General features: G+C 37.1%; 1 protein-coding gene across 7 annotated transcripts in view; it reads right to left on the reverse strand.

Annotated features, from left to right (window-relative positions):
- The window catches only part of LOC125239923 (zonadhesin-like), a 75,519-nt gene that overhangs the window by 7,739 nt on the left and 49,915 nt on the right, over positions 1-17,865 (reverse strand). For 5 of the 7 annotated variants that reach the window (XM_048147727.1, XM_048147704.1, XM_048147743.1 and 2 more), the window contains 4 exons: positions 16,900-17,091; positions 16,337-16,546; positions 10,054-10,256; positions 3,415-3,553 (listed from right to left, as the gene is read on the reverse strand). In XM_048147727.1, the coding sequence (XP_048003684.1) occupies positions 10,141-10,256; positions 16,337-16,546; positions 16,900-17,091 (518 nt within the window). In that variant the 3' untranslated portion in view covers positions 3,415-3,553; positions 10,054-10,140. Of the gene's footprint in view, positions 1-3,414; positions 3,554-4,021; positions 4,232-10,053; positions 10,257-16,336; positions 16,547-16,899; positions 17,092-17,865 lie in introns of those variants that run through there. The other 2 variants (XM_048147734.1, XM_048147720.1) reach the window with 1 other exon arrangement.

The raw sequence follows: 17,865 nt of genomic DNA on the forward strand, positions 1-17,865 counted from the left end.
CCTGTTCGAACGTTTACTCTATTTCAGAGACATTCTTTTTAGAAACGTGCAAAAAAAAAAACATTCTACTTACGACAATCCGAAGGCAAAATACAGGTGTAATCAGTACTGCTCCTCTTTGTATAGCCCTTCTTGCACTTGCAGCCGCTTGGACACGGATCCGGCCGCAAGCATTTAAGGCTGACTGATGATCTGCTGCTGACTCCTGGGCAATTGTTGCTCGGGCAGATGAAGGAGCACGGTTCAAAAGTTGCGTTTTTACCACAAGGGTTACCACCTGAATTAAAATATTTACTTTGAATATACTGATTAAATATAAAAGAATAAATTAAAACTATATCCACTTCAAATAGTGCTTCTGAGTAAAAATTGTTTTGCATGCAGGCATGTATACACCGTGTTTCACTTAACACTAAAAACCTGAAAATAGTTTGTTCAGAATCGAGAGTAGAATCGATTGAGCTATATCTTGATGGGGGTAATATTTTTATTTAAATTAGTATTATTAGTTATTTTTTACGTGCCCATTCTATTGTATTCGTAATACAACAATGTGTATATCGCATTGCTAGAGGTTGTTTACCTTTTTTCAGTACTTAGGGGTATTAATACTGGCCGGTTACTTGGACGATTATTTTTTCCGCTACTAGTTTGACGTTGTTTGTCAGTTTAATCTTAATGTTTATCATAAGTCATAACAAATTGAACTCGTACCTAATTACAACCTTGTCATTTTGAATATTGAGTTTATTTGCTTACTGCGATTACCTGTCCAATTTGAAGTTTACTTTAGCTTTAAAGTGTTTTACAGTGACATCTTAGCTGTCTATTGGTAAACCTTATGTCGTTGCAGTAACGTACACAAATGAATAGTCTTATGGTTTATGATGGTAGTTAGCAATTATTTTATTGAGTGTAGAGCTAAAAGTCAAGTAGAGCTGTACAGAAAATTAAAAATTCAATTAAAAAAAAGTAACGATCAGATTAAAAGATGAATACTCTAGATGTGTTTAAAAAAATAAAAATCAGTTGGGGTGTTTGAGGTTTTGAGTGATACCGGAAACACGTTGTATACTTTCAAGTATGCTTCGCGAACATTTAATATTAAAATTGACGTATTAAAACAAACATTAAACTTTTCATTGTAACGTAAATCCCCTTAATGTAGACAAATTATCTATTTTACACTATTTTTAAGTACCACTCACACATGCAAACAGTGTTTTTGTATTCCTTGTAGTCGATAATTTCAAGAGGCGACAGCTTGTTTAAATAGCATTGCGGTAAATACGTGGCATCGCATGATTTGCATGGAAGTGGGTTCGAATCCAGGACTTTTTCTCGTTTTTTTTTGTTTTATTATTATACATAAATGTAGATGTACAGTAGTTACTGAGCGTTTTCCACAAAAAAGATTTAAACCTATTCTCTTAAATTGTAATAATTTTTGGGTTCTTCCAACTCAGAATTTCTAACATAATTATCCTACTCTGATATTTTAAAAATTTCGAAAAAGTATAGATACATTTTAGTTTCCTAAATGCGTGTTTTTTTTCTCATTGTTTATTTTCGATTGGACAAGGGTATTCAAATCGCTTTTGAAATCTTAAATTAGTAAATGAAAATGCAATAGTTAACTGAGTAACGTAATGCTTTAAAAACTCATTTAAAACTCAAGTGGACTTCTGTCTTTTTTATCTAACGAGTAATTTCGAAAAAATATTATGTTGAGCGAGGGTATTGAAAGTTGTGTTTTATATCTTAACTTAATAAATGCAAAATCAAAATGACAATAAAAAATCAATATGTTATGTAAGATAAAATTGATACCTTTGGCTCTCCCTTCGCACTTGCTCGGTCAATAAAAAAATACGAAATTTATATCCAAAAAACTACAATAAGTTGATACAAACCCGGGATTCGAACGCAGCTTCACGGCGTGACAGACGACTGTTCACCAACGACGCCATTACAAAACACGCAGTTACCGACGAAATTAGTCTATACATATTAATTTAAATATAAATAATAATGTCAAATTACTCTATAATCTGAAGTGGAAGAATTCGTTGTTTCACCAAAGATAATCAATCTAGTATAGGTTATATACCTTTCCTGGACCAGTTTATATTGATAATAATTATTATTTGTAACCATTTAGTTGTTGAAGAAAAACATTAGCACAACAATAACATAGGTCAACCAGCTCAGTAAATGCAAAGAGTACAGCACATTACTAATAATATACCCACACTATGACCTATATGTACCTGACATGTAATATTCTATTTTATCAACAAAGGCATAATAAAGGATTGTATTGTATTGTTGTATGAAAATAAAAATAGGAAAGCAATATAGTAATAGTTAAATATTCCATTAAAAAATATAAAAAACTTAATAAATCCAAAAAAAGTTCAAATTATTAAAAAAAAAACTTGGGAATGGAACCTGGGATCTCCTGCTTCATAGTCAGTCAATTGACCGAGACGCCATTTCGATTTATACTAGCAGTGTCGAAATACACGATATGTATATTTATTGACAAAATGCGTCATTAATTCTGAGTCTGTATCTTGAGTTAACTAAACCAATATCTTTAAATAATTACTTGTCAAGAGCCAAGTGTCACTGATGACAATGTCAACTAAAAATGCGCGAAATATGACGGCTCTGTGTTTGTACACAAAATTTGGCACGCACATTTACGTAAAATTAATAAAAAAATCACATGGATTTGTCCATGATTTCTGTATGACAATGGATAATGTAAAGTAGATGTATGCGCATATTTTTATTTAGTTGTAGTGTGCGTTGACTAGTAGTAGTACTAGGAAGTTGTTTTTTGTATGGAAAGCGAACCACCTTAAGCCCATCACAGAAGAGTCCTTATCTTATACCTACTTGATCCTACAAAGTATAATAAATCTCTTTTACATTGCCTAGGAAAAAAAAGGCACAACACATATGAGCACGAAATTTAATTTAATTGTTTTCTTCAGATTAGTAGAAACCAAGGATGATTTATATAGGATTTACAATCTTCATACTATGAATGGTACCTTAATTTTTTAGCGCCACCTATTAAATACTATCATAACTACACTGATGATGCCTACAAATTTATTTTTTTCAAAATGTGACAACGTGATATCATGATATTAAAATAAAGAAATAATATGTCATTTGCTCTTATAAAAAATAAAAACACGCCAAACATTTCAGGGGCACACTTTTTTGTATGGGCTTTGTCAGTCCCGGTATATATCGCCCTTGGTAGAGCCAAAAATCAATCTAAACTATGAATAGCAAACTAAGTTTCAATTTATATATAACGAAGCATCGTCTTAACTTAAAGATTTACCTGGACATTGATCAGGTAGAATACACTTGTTGTCATCATCGAGCAGGTATCCTGGCTTGCATTCACAGCCCACGGGCGGGGCGTACCTCTTGCACCAAGGGTCAGCGTCGGGAGCGCTGCAGGTCGACGGACAAGGTATCGGGTCGAGCTTTATAACCGCGTTGCTGTCTCCGTTGCACGGCGCATCTTCTACATAACGAAACAAAAGTTTAATATATGTTTGTCGCTTGTCATAAGGGCGATTTGACAGGTTATTCGTCTTTACAAGATTACCTTGTCAAGGACACATTATTGAGGGGAATGAGAAGTGGAAGAATTTTATTTCTAGTATTATTTAATTTTAGTGATACATAGGGGCTAGTTTAAAATAATAGTGTACTTAGTAAAGATAGAGTAATAAAACAACTCATGAACAACTCACAACAACGTGATGAAATTAGTACCTAATGGCAATGCGGACTGTCCTTTTTGCAAGTGAAGCCGTTGGGACATGGATCCGGCTGCAAACGAGCGACGCTGGTTGCATCAAGTGCTGTGTTGTCGACCCCTGGGTATTCGTTGATCGGGCAGATCGAGGAGCACGATACAAAAGTAGCGTATTTACCACAGATACCTTATAAAAGTTACCTATGTAAACTACAATAAAAATCTACTTACGACAATCCGAAGGCAAAATACAGGTGTAATCAGAGCGGCTCCTTCTCGTATAGCCCTTCTTGCACTTGCAGCCGCTTGGACAAGGATCCGGCCGCAAGCAAGCGGCGCTGGTTTCTTCAAGTGCCGTGTTGTCCACTCCCGGGCATTCATTGCTCGGGCAGATGAAGGAACACGGTACGAATGTTGCGTTTTTGCCACAAGGGTTACCACCTGAATTAAAATATTTACTTTGACTATACTGATTAAATATAAAAAAACCGGCCAAGTGCGAGTCGGACTCGCCCACCGACGCTCCGTACAAACTTTCTGTCAAACTACCTAGTTAAAATAATCTTATCTTTTCATATAACTCTAATGACTTGACTAGAAGACAAAAGTATAGGTACTAATGAGCATTATTGTGTAAAGCGCCATCTCTCGGTGAATTCGCTAACTAATTTGCGCGACCTGTATACTTAGTATGTTGAGTTTTTCAGGGATATTTCTTTATAATGTTAACCGATTTAAACAATTTTTACTTTATTGGAAAGAAGATGGTTTACGTAACATCTTGTATTAATTTGAAGTACGATATACATCCGCAAGGGTGGGTAAATTGAAAGTAAAAATTTTAAAAGTTTTTTGTGAATTAAAAAAAAGTTTCCAAAATACAAACACGACTATATTTTTCCTGTAATATTTGGCATAAAACCAATGTTTCCTAAAATTTTAATAATTTTTCGTTGGTAAACTTCGGAGATAAGGGGGGGGGTATTTTTTTAACATTTTCCTTCAAAATTTTTTCCACAACAAAAAAATTATAAAAAATAGTTTATTTACGTTCAATTTGCGCTCTTTCTAACGATACCCCACTTGACCTAGTAACTTGAAATTTACAGTTTGCCCCCCTTTCATTTTGGCCATTTTCTACAATTAAAATTAATAAATAAAAAAAAAATCTACGTTCTATTTGTAGAGGTTTACAATGTTCACAACTATTCCAAATTTCAAGTTGATAGCGTTAGTAATTCTCTAGATATTTAGGAATGTGACAGACGGACAGACAGACGGACAGAGTCGCGCCATAAGGGTTCCTGTTGTACCTTTTTGGTACGGAACCCTAAAAATTAAAACTATATCCACTTCAAATAGTGCTTCTGAGTAGAGCTTGAGTTATGAGAAAAATATATTGCTTACCTATTGCTTCGAAATTTGACAAATGATCAACGAGCGGTTATAATGCGTAAGCCGGTGAGCCCATCACAGAATAGTTCATATGCTTAATGTACAAAGTAAAGCCTGACCAGGACGGGAAGCATGGTCGCGCGATAGACGATAAAATAGCAGGCCGTCCCTATCGCACTATTTGTAAGTGCGATAGGGACGGCCTGATATTTTATCGTCTATCGTGCGACCATGCTTCCCGTGCAGGAATATATGACTATTGTCAGGAGGGTGCTGTTATTCTCATGTATGCGATGACAGTTCAGTTTAGTATGAAGAAAATAGTTCCAATGAAATTCCGCAACAGGGCGCGTAGTCATATATTTTTGGGCAGGCTTTAATAAAGACCTGTCACAGTTAAATCACGAACATATTTTTGACGATTCGATTATGGGTTGGCATCAAAAGCTCTAAACTGCACCTACAGAAGTTGCATTTGCGAATTATATCCTAACCTTCATTGTGACTCTGTCAGATCTGATTAAATCAACAAGGATAAAACGATATGACAAGCAAGTAAGTAACTGAACTTAAAATACCTGGACATTCATCTGGCTTGATGCACTTCCCATCGTAAGTGGCTTTAATCAAGCCATCTTTACACTGTTTATATTTTATAAGACTAATTCGTGGATCAATCGCCAATCCGTGGTTGTTGCAATATGTCTCTTTTAAAGTACCAACGCATTTTGTGCGAACTACTCTTAGACCTCGCGCCACACCTCTGTTTGTTATCCCCAGCACCAACACATTAGCTTTAGATTCCAGCCCTTTGTATGTAGCACTGAATCACATTAATAATATTCTTTTGTTTGACCCCCAGACTGACATATTCTCGCAAGGGGAACCGAAACTTCTAGCCATTGCTATTCGGTATTTGGAGTCGATCTCCTACAACTATAACGTCATAGCGTCATTGTTATTATCAGTGATCGGGACTATGGGAGCAAAACTTTAACAAAACCTGACATAAATATAAAATAAAACCAAGATTATTATTTTCAGATCAGTGTTAAGATTCTATACCTGAATCCAAGATTTTTAATACATTTAGGTACTACAAGGATTTTAATATTTTAGTAAGGTCAGTGCGGGCAAGACCGGCATAGTTTATTTGAAATAAAGTTTGAGTGGATAAAACTCTATAATTAATGTAGTCTGGCGTAATGCGCATGGTCCTATGGGATAGCATATATGATATTTTACAAAGCTTTTATAATATTTTGGTGAAATAAGGTACTTTTAAGTGATAAAAATCTCATTTTTTGAGGCTCGGCGGGTTGACCGTCCTCCGCGATGAGTACGGAAAGACCATCTAGTGCTTGTTGTCGCGTAATTTCATATGAGACTAAGTTCCAAAATCATGATCATTGTTATTTTACGTAATAACAGGGCATGATGTGCTAGATAATTAATAAAATAACATTGAAATTTTGAACATATAAGCATTTTTCTATTTATAAGGCAAGACCGGCATATGCCCCGTAGATGGGGTTCATAACCTTTTCTTTTCAGGTCCAGATATTGCATAATACTGTTTTTCCAACGAACAACTGCGAATTCAATTTAGTCACGATATTTCAGGCTCATATAAATCCAACTACTTATCTGTCTTTGAAACTTTGTTATTAAGAAAAGGTATCCTATATGATATTGAGATACGTGAATTAGTTTGGTAACATTTCTTAGCAATGCTTGGTTTTGCTATAGTTACTACCAGAGTTGGACAAAAAGTAATCGACTAACGAGTAACGATTAAAATAAGACTATTAATTAGTTTTAATCGATTGAAAAGGACGATTAATTAGTTGTAATCGAAGATCTTCGATTAACGTTTATCGAGAATAAATTAATCGTCGACTAATTTTGACGATTAATTTTTTTAAATGATAAATTAGTCGGATAAAAAGTTAATCGATTAATACCTATCTCTGATCCAGGCATGGCCTTTAATATTTCATATACGTTGTGTGAATCTAACACCCATGACAACTTTTATGTCTAAGTGACAGTCAGCAATGTCAGATTTCCTTTTGGTCATTAATTTTGAAATCAGCACCCCCGAGAACCTATTTAACCACACCCATGACCACTTTTGTGTCAAAGTGACAGTCAGCAATGTCAGGTTCCAAAGTAGTGTTTAATTTTTAAATCAGCACCTTCGAAAACCTATTGATGACACCCATGGCGAATTTTGTGTCAAAGTGACAGTCAGCAAAGTCAAATTCTAAATTGGTCATTAATTTTGGTATCAGCACCCCCGAGAATCTATTCGACGACACCTGTGATGACTTTTGTGTCAAAGTGACAGTCAACAACGTCAGATTCCAAATTGGGTCATTTGGGTCATTAATTTTGAAATCAGAACCCCTGAAAACATATTTGACGACACCCATGACGACTTTTGTGTCAAAGTGACAGTCAGCAATGTCAATTAATGGTCGGGTAGCCGTAAAATAGTCGGTCAAAACCGTTTTAAAGGGTAGCCATACGGTCCCTGTTGGGTAATGCTGATCATAACAATTATGACCAACTTGAAACCCTACTCTCTTTTGAAATATTTGTCGCCGCATGTTGCACAATCTACATATACTTAAACAAAAATAATAAAAAACGGGTAGAACTTACGATAATTCTACCAACTTCAATATGATGATGAATAATGTAGTGTAGGCTTACTTCTGTTCACCTCTTATCATTCTTCACAACCATGTCACATATATTTTATTTTTACTTAATACTTTTGAATGATTTTAGTAACACCATACGAATCATTATCAGAACTGTATTTCGAAGTTAAAATCAAAAACGGTACAACTATCATAAGCCAAAAACGTACCTATATATTGATATTGTTTACACTCTACTTATTTCCAATAAAGCTCTAAAAAAGGTTGACAACTCCTTGTTTATTATATACCGGACTTGCCTTTCTTTTATTTGAGTCATTATTGCCGGACTTTCTGAGTAGGCATAATTTCTACGTTACATATTTCAGAACATAAAACTAGAAATTGAGCATGTTTTCAGTAGATTAATAGTACTAGTCAGAAAGAACGGTTATTAAATGACTACGTTACATAAATTTTATACAAATATTCCTACTGCTTCTATTTTATTTTCATTTTTTGCGGAACCATGTTGAACTCGATGTGCTCGAGTTCGAAACACGAATCTAGTTTATTGTTAACTACTGATGTTCGTCCTAGGGATATGTATTGAAGACCAATGGATTAAGGATGAAAAACTGCTATACCTCCGGAGGTGTGAGAGGCGTAGATACATAAACACAAAAGTTATAGTCAATAGACGGTCTTTCCGGGTAGACTGTCTTACCCAAACTGACCTTACTAGGTTTTTGATAGGTGCACCTATGGCGGGCTGCGTCAGCGTGAAGGCGATTATTATCAGTCGTGTCCAATGCGCGCAGCGGTGCAGACGCATTGATGGTTTAATTAAATTATAATTGCGAAATCAGCGCGCGCGCTTTGCCGCGGCCGGTAATCGACACGATGGCAGATTCCAAACCGAATCAAACCATCGTAAATGAGTTCCTCGCTTTCCTTCAAGAAAAGGAGAAGCTGCTATTGGAAGGGGCGATGGATGCGGCGGCTGCTTTCCAGATGTCTTCGCGTGCGTCGAAGTTCTCCGTGGACGACATCTGTGAAGCGAAGAGAGTGTTGTGCGAGTCCCTTGGGATTGCCGGCACCTATGTACCTCACCGGAGAGGCGACGAAACCGGGAAGAAAAGTTTCGAGGATTATTAAGAAGATCCTGAAGGAGTACAAAGACCGGATTCCGGAGTTTGTAGCGACGGATGTCATCATTCCGCCATACGATCCGGATAACGTCGACGTTCGCAGCTTGTTCAGGGAAATCGTGGCCCTAAAAGCAAGTTTAGCCGCAGTTATCTCGAAGTTTGAAACTAGCATGGAAACGATTACCGAGTTACGCAACGAAATCAAGCGTTTGCGTTATGTTCCAGCTCGGTCAGCAGTTTCAGACTTAGAGCGTTCATCGACCTGACAAGTCGGTTAGTTTGCATGCTGCTGACGCTGTAACATGTGCTGCACGTGCCGCCGCACCGCGCGCGCCTCTCCCCCCGCACGCGCGGCCTACTCCTGTTTCATCGAAATCACGTCAGCGTGCCTACGCTGACGTCACCGCCGGTCAGTCTACCGCAACTAATCGGGTCAATGCATCTACAAAGGGGTGTGAAGTACGGGCACCTGTCAAGGAAAATACTTCCCGCACCAATGTGGATGAGGAGGCGTTCACATTGGTCGAAAAGAAGAGCAAAGCGCGCAGGGCGGCTCGTAAGACTGTATGTGGCTCTGCGGAACCGGTGAATTCTGGTCTACGGATTGCCACACCGAGCAAGGCGCACCACGTGTCGCGCTTACACTACTCCGCCGTGGCCGACGAGGTGGTGGATTACGTTCGCCGGAAGACTGGCTACACGCTGAGGGTGCAGCAGCTACAGTCGCGTCACTACGTGCACTTCAGTTCGTTTGTGGTACGTGTGCCGCGGCCGCTGCAGGACAGCCCTGCATTGCGAGCGCAGAGTTCTGGCCGAAAGGTGTGGCTTTTCGGCGGTTCCGGGGCAACCTGCCGAATCCAACACCGGGGCAAACGACGCAACGGAGCCACGCTGTGACGTCATCGCCCAAATGAATTGATTAATTTTCTTTTTCTTGTTCTCTTTTTTTGTATTTTTCTTTCTTTGTTTTTGTTATCTAAGTTTCGTGACGTATTGGTTATACTGTAAGGTCATGTAAACATGTTTTTAATAAATAAATTATAAGAACATAAAAAGCTTTGCCACTTACTTGGACACTGATCCACGGGTATACATTTACCACCCTTCTTTGACAGAACAAAGCCTTTCTTACAGACACAATTGTCAACTGCACAGATTAATTTGCAAGGTTTCGACGGGTTAGGTGTGAGCAGGTAGACCGGCATGAGGGGTCTGGAGCGCATTCTACCCTCTCTGCATTAGGGTCGTCGCAGGGTTTCGGTTGGACATTTGCTGCAAAATATAAAAGTATTTAAGTTGAAAAAAAAAAAAAAAAACAATCAAGTAGTATTATAGTCGGACTAAGTTAACTCTGGTCAGACTTTGATGTGACAAGGTATGGAAGGGCAATTAATGAACGTTATATTTTCATAGAGGTCGGAATAAATTTCATTTCAAATGGCTTTGTTTTGCGTTCGATTCGACTCGATAAATTACCGCGCCAGATTTACTATCCTGATTTATAAGATTTATTCGATACCTTTGGGTTCAATTGGCGTAAAGGACAAAATGCAGGTTTTCAGGAGAAGCAGAAAACAACTTTTTTTTTAGAAAACTGTTAATATCTTTTCTGTTTTTTGACCTATATTTATGATGTATATAGAAAAATATGTAGATTCTTTTTTAAATATGTAGATGTAGATCTTTAACCTGGTGTAGCAACCGTAATAATAAACTAAACGGTTTAGAAGTTAGATGGTTGTAAAGGACACGTCAAAATGTCTTTTACACAAACGATTTTTTTGCACAATTAGAGTTGATAGGGTCTTAGATGATTTTTATACAAATTCGGGGCGTTAGTGTAACCGAAATGGTACAAATGGCAACTGTTTTGAGCTTAGATTGCTATTAAGAGGGTACGGGACCCGCATTGCACCGTCCCCACTAACCCCGTCGAGGGAGGGATCAAGCGTTTCTGATTCCTTGAGGCACAGAGGGCGAAACGCCGGAGTGGGGTTTAGTGGGTAAACCTCTTTCCCTCCCTCTCGATAAGAGGCTAAGGCCTTCCCGCGGCTGGGGGGAAGGTGCGTAACGCATTCCCCACTCCGACAAAAAAAAAGGTTCAAGGTAAGTACTTATTATCCTTGATAAATTGCGACCAGTAGTCTATCTTCACCTATATCGGATTCTTCATATAAATGTGTATGTGTGTATGTTTTTGATTACAAACGCTTTTTGAAGCACAAACAAACTTTTAAAATACTGCATAAATAAAAATTGAATGCAATGTTCAAAGAAGCATAAAATTGAACTTAGTTTACGTGTCCGTCAAAACATTTTGTCAAGATTTCTTTTCATTTTCTAATTGAAGTGTCTGTTGTACTGCTCGTTACTATGGCAACGCGTTCAAGCGCGAATCGAGATGGACGTCACAATTTCCTTCAGATTGTAAATTATAACGATTTATCTGAATGAAATTTACGAAATAAATGCAAAACACACTGAAATAATTGTAAAACATGAATAAAATGCATTTTTTAATACAGTTGCTCAAAAAGTGCCCGTGTTTTTAACCGACTTCAAAAAAGGAGGAGGTTCTCAATTCGACTGAATGTTTTTTTTTTTTTTTTTTTTTTTTTTTTTGTATGTATGTTCCTCGATATCTCCGAGAATCGTGGACCGATTTTCAAAATTTTTTTTTTGATCGAACTGGTATAACCCCGAGATGGTCCCATTGGCACCAAGTCAGGGTCTGATGATGGGATCCTGGAGAAATCGAGGGAACTCTTCAAATGTTATAGGCACATGTAATGTTTTTAGTCTATTTTTCAAAGGTACACCAGTATTTACGTCTGATGGTAATAATTTTATGTGGCTGAGCTGATGATGGAAGGTCAACTCCTCAATGGTTAGGAGTTTAAGGATAATTCTTTCACTACTGTACATGTATTCGAACTGATACATATAATATCACTAGGAACCACTAAAAATCAACTGAGCTGATGATGGAAGGTCAACTCCTCAATGGTTAGGAGTTAAAGGATAATTCTTTCACTACTGTACATGTATTCGGACTGATACATATAATATCACTAGGAACCACTAAAAATCAACAAATAAATAAACTTTTTAACAAAAAATAAAACCGCCTTCAAAAATAAGCGCGTTACAAAACACGGAGAAACTAAAAAGCAAAAATAATAAACCTTTCAATTCAGATTTCTTATCGTATTGCAATAATCTAAACATCCAAATTATAAACAAATCAATTATTTTTGGAGTCGGTACCAGCCTGTGTATGGTTGGGTGGGGCAAACAGGCAATAGCAAGGCGACGAACAGGTCTGGTACCGACTACAAAAATAATTGATTTGTTTATAATTTGGATGTTTAGCTTATTGCAATACGATAAGAAATCTGAATTGAAAGGTTTATTATTTTTGGCTTTTTAGCGTGTTTTGTAACGCGCTTATTTTTGAAGGCGGTTTTATTTTTTGTTGTTACTATTTCAAGCGCGAATCGAGATTATTTTTTTGTAAATTATAACGATTTATCTGAATATTTACGAAATAAATGCAAAACACACTTTTGTTGAATAAAAGCATTTTTTAATACAGTTGCTCAAAAAGTGCCCGTGTTTTGGCTGTGTAGCGTGCGAGAAGTTGGATTTTACGCACTAGTTCGTAAAAAGTATGCGTTCCATTTTACGACTGACTACTTACCGAGCTGTTTTAATATTAGTCTATTTTACTTAGACGGAATAAAACTCTAAACATACTATTAAGGGATTAATATTTAAAACATTGATATTTCCTACGTAATTGTTTACTTCTAGTCATATTAAACATAATTTATAAAATGGTTTATATTTTGAAAAAAAAATAGGTCACGAATACAGAACATGAATGGAACGAAACGCGTCTAACGCGTCTTCTGTCAAAGTACGTACGTTCAAAAACTATATTATGTTACGCGATTTGTCATAATTATTTAATGTTATTTGCAATAAATCGAGGCATAAATAAAAATTTATTGTTGAATTAAAATTTAAGTATATATCTGGGGGCACGGCAGTGCCCCCGCCAAGTCGAGCAAAAAGAGGCACGGCCGTACCATCCTTTTCTCGAAGCATTTCAGACCATTTTCAACCCCCTGTTACTCCGTTCTGGATAAAACTAGAAGCCTCAATTTTCAGCACCCAAGTAGTCATTGTATAAACACGGTATATTCCAAATTTCATTAAATTTGAACCAATACTTTACGAATAATTACTAGCCAAAGTTTCTTAGTTTTGTCACTCACTGGCTGACTGACACACGATCATCAATGATAATAAGACACTTCTAGTACACTTGGAAGCTTCAAATTTAGAATACAGTAAGTGTTTAGTATATAGATCACACAAAAATTAAGAAATGTTGCAATTTCATTCCAGGTTTTTAGATACATCAACTGCATAAATAACTTTGTAATCTCATATCAATATATTGTTCAACAAGTTGATTTGCAGTGAGTACCTAAATCAGTGTACCAGTCTATGTAAATTAGTAATAAATTTATACAGATGCCCGGTGTGGTGATAGGTTAAAAATCTCACAACCCCATTTCCTCACATGGAAGTCGTAGAAGTCAACTATGGGATATGGATTCCATTGTGGTCTGTGCGAATAGGCTGACAACCCTTTAATTATTTGCCAACGGTGGCACTGAAAAATGTAGTTTCGTGTGCTCTGCCTACCCTGTTTGGGAATACATATCTGTGTAAACGAAATTTTCTAACAATCAGTTTTCCTACATCACCAACCGCATAACTAACTTTGTAATCCCATATCAATATATAGGATTGCAAGGTTACATGTGCAGTAATTACAGTGAATAAATCAGTGTCGTTGTAAAATACAATTAAATAATACGTACCTAAATATTATGTTCAAATGTAAAAAAAACTTGTATGTTTCGTTAAGTCGTTAATAGTAGGTACAGTCGAAATCATAAATATGTGCACATTTTTTTTCAACTAATTTGCAACGGGTTAAGGTGAAATAATGTGTAGCTGAATAAGCGTAGAGCAAGTAGAGCGACCGCTCTAGGCGCCAAATGGTAAGGGGGCCACCAAAATCGTACAGCTACATGTGAAAAAAAATCAAATAAAAGTATTACATAGATTGCGTGGGCGCGTACATATTCCAAAATAGCGAGAGGTGTCAGGAATTAATTCAGATATTGAAGTGATTGTGGAACGATGTAAAAAAATGTCGCAGTGTACAACATTCATAAGGCGCTTGCTGCTGCTAAGGTGCCATGAAAGGAGGATTTTAGTCATTGACAAACCTTTGAAAGACAATACCTATCCCATCAAAAACAAAACTTGTAAAAACACCAAGTCTTCGCAACTCAGTTCTTCTGGCGTAAAAAGAGTTGAGATCCCTGTAATACCAAGTCGGTTAATTTATTCAGTCCCTACTTAAAGGACCTTCTGCCACAAGTTATTACGTAGTTTACCTATAGCTAACCTAATAACATATTACTCATAGCGATCATATCAATATGAAAAATATTTCATGTTTTAAAGAAAATGGACTGACTTGGCAATCGCATGAAACAATTTTGTCATCAGTGTAAGTAATATGATAACTTGTGAGATACATTGTATTTTCATGCGATTGCCAAGTCAGTCCATTTTTTTAAACCATGAAATATTTTTCATATTGATATGATCACTATGAGTAATATGTTATTAGGTTAGCTATGGTAAACTACGTAATAACTTGTGGCAGAAGGTCCTTTAAGTAGGGACTGAATAAATTAACCGACTTGGTATTACAGGCCCCGTAGCCGAATGGCATTTCTCCGACGCCAAACGAAAGCGATACGCCGCTGGCTCTGTCGCGCCAATACGCAAGCGCGATAGAGATAGATATCTACTAGCGCTTCGTTTCGTGAGCGTTTCGTGAGCGATTGTACCATTCGGCTAGCCACCCAGGCCCCGTAGCCGAATGGCATTTCTCCGACGCCAAACGAAAGCGATACGCCGCTGGCTCTGTCGCGCCAATACGCCAGCGCGATAGAGATAGATATCTACTAGCGCTTCGTTTCGTGAGCGTTTCGTGAGCGATTGTGCCATTCGGCTAGCCACCCAGGGATCTTAACTCTTTTTACGCCAGAAGAACTGAGTTGCGAAGACTTGGTGTTTTTACAAGTTTTGTTTTTGATGGGATTAAACAATTGTCCCAAATCGTAAATGTTTATGTTTTTATGGCACCCAATGAAATAAATTGTTTTGGATCAATAGCAAAATCGAAAATATGCACGCAAGTTTAAAAGCTTCAAAGATACGCCTTTGAATTGTCAAATAATGCGTCAATGTCAATGCGAAAATGGAGAGTTCGGATTGTTTATCGTTTTATTTCGTTGTAGTAGTGGTGTTTTCGCAACTGTATTAAAAAACGTCGTTCGTCACACGTGCGAGAAAGTCATTCTTCACTCGTCCCGAGATTTGCCACTTGCGTGCCGCTCGTGGCAACATGTCTCGGAACTCGTGGAGTAACGACATACTTCTCGCACACGTATAATATTTTTTTATAGCTTAATAGACAAATTTTAGTTGTGCAAAAAAATCCTTGGTTGATTGAAACATCCTTTGCCTGAAGTATTGTACGGATAGTATTAATTTTTAAAACTAAATCCATTACTCCTTGGAAATAAAATAGTACATTATTCTTCAGTACACGTAGACGCATAATATGGAGAAGTGTATCATCTTGGGGTGAATGAATGGTAAACACGCTTGGGGTGGGGCTCGTAAGAGATGGTCTGACTGTGTGAAGAAGTCGACTGGCGGCTGCCTATACCGTGCAGTCCACATGGCTTATGACCGCGTTCAATGGAGACACGCTACTTGTGGTCGCGATCCTCAGCATTGAGGGAACGAGGAAGAAGAAGAATCAATTATGAGACCTTTAAACAGCAAATGTGATGAAAAATATTAGGATTTACTTGAAGACGTTAACAATTTTCCGATAAATTTACAAAGTACCAACTTTGACCTTCAATCACACGAAACTGGTATCAAAAATTACTGTTTTACGTTAAAGATAAGATAAGATAAGATAAGATAATTCTTTATTTGATAAAACACGATAAATATGTTAATATGTACATTCGAGATCTCTACATGCTTGGCTGAATTTTCAGCATTCAAATATTTATTATAAATAGCGTAATGTCTTTTAGACCGATATAATCCATAAGAGTCTGTCTTACGCGCCTTAATCAGGAAAATCAAGCTAAATTCAAACTAACAAATAAATGGTACCTTACGGGACCGCTAGTCTATAATGGGTTAAACGTATAGAAAACAAAACATTAACTTACGACAATCCGAAGGTAGAATACAGGTGTAATCAGAGCTGCTCCTTCTCGTGTAGCCCTTTTTGCACTTGCAGCCGCTTGGACAAGGATCCGGCCGCAAGCAAGCGACGCTGGTTCCTGCAAGTGCCGTGTTGTCGACTCCTGGGCATTCATTGCTCGGGCAGATGAAGGAGCATGGTACGAAAGTTGCGTTTTTGCCGCAAGGGTTGCCACCTGAATTAAAAAAAATACTTGTATATTTGTGAATGTAGCTTAGTCATTTTAAATTATTATATATACCATAATCCCATAGAAGGCTAATATTATTATCCATTCAGAATGAGGAGGCCAATTTGCTTTTTATCACGTCAGGTTAGTTACCATTATAACATCCTGTTCCTACTGTTAAATCACGTTTCTACATTTTTCCACGAATTTTCTGGCGTGTCAACAAATACTCCCCAGAAGTTGTATTTTGCGAATCTCGAATGTGACTGGATTCTGCTCTTTAAGACAGTCAGATGTGATAAAATAAATAAGGAAAAATAAAAAGATCTAAAGATAGGTATGCATGGACTTCTAAATACCTGGACATTCATCTGGCTTGATGCACTTTCTATCGTAAGTAGCTTTAATCAAGCCATCTTTACACTGGCAGGCCACAGGCGGAGCGGCCCTTCGGCACAAATAGCTGGCGTTGGGAGAATCGCACGTCGACGGGCAAGGGGATGGGTGGTCTATTACATAGGCGTTGCTGTCTCCGTTGCAAGGTTTATCTTCTACAAAAAATATTAAATTCTATGTACCTCTCGAATTATATTATATTACAATTTATGGAAAAGATAAATTGAAGCCCGAGGGATATGACATTGTTATGTTCAAAACCTTTAATAGTTATTTGTTATATACAAGGGGGCAAAGTTGTATTTTAACGCCGAGTGTGGAATTGAAAAACGAGCAAGTGAAAGGATTCTATAGTTGAACCACGAGCGAAGCGAGTGGTTCGAGAATAGAATCCTGAACTTGCGAGTTTTTTAACACACGAGAAGTAAAATACATTTGCACCCGAGTGTAACACAAAACTTTTCCCCTCACTATAGCGAGGAAACTACAACGCAAAAATGCGTTTCTCACTGCTTCCAGTAGTTCCACGGGTGGTAAATCATCTATATTACTAGATTCACCTGCTTTTATCAATTTTAAAGTGGTTAATTTGACTTTATTCAAGGTCAAATTACTTTACCCACTAGTGGATAAAATGCGTTTTACCCGCTGGTATTAAAGGACAAAACACGTGTTTCCGAGCTAGTGAGAGGAAAACTCATTTGTAGTAGTAGTAGTAAACACTTTATTGTACAGAACAAATTACATGTACGGAGAATAATTATAACGATTATGTACAAAGGCGAGCTTATCCCTTTAAGGGATCTCTTCCAGCTACCCTTAGAATTTTGTATTGATAGCCTAACGTCGGTTAACATTGGCAAATAATATTTTTAATTGTCACGGTGAAAGTAAGTTAGCTACGTTCTAAATATGGTTAAAATATACAA

This window comes from Leguminivora glycinivorella, chromosome 2 (genome assembly GCF_023078275.1).
Source record: "Leguminivora glycinivorella isolate SPB_JAAS2020 chromosome 2, LegGlyc_1.1, whole genome shotgun sequence".
In the NCBI taxonomy this organism is placed as follows: Eukaryota; Metazoa; Arthropoda; class Insecta; order Lepidoptera; family Tortricidae; genus Leguminivora; species Leguminivora glycinivorella.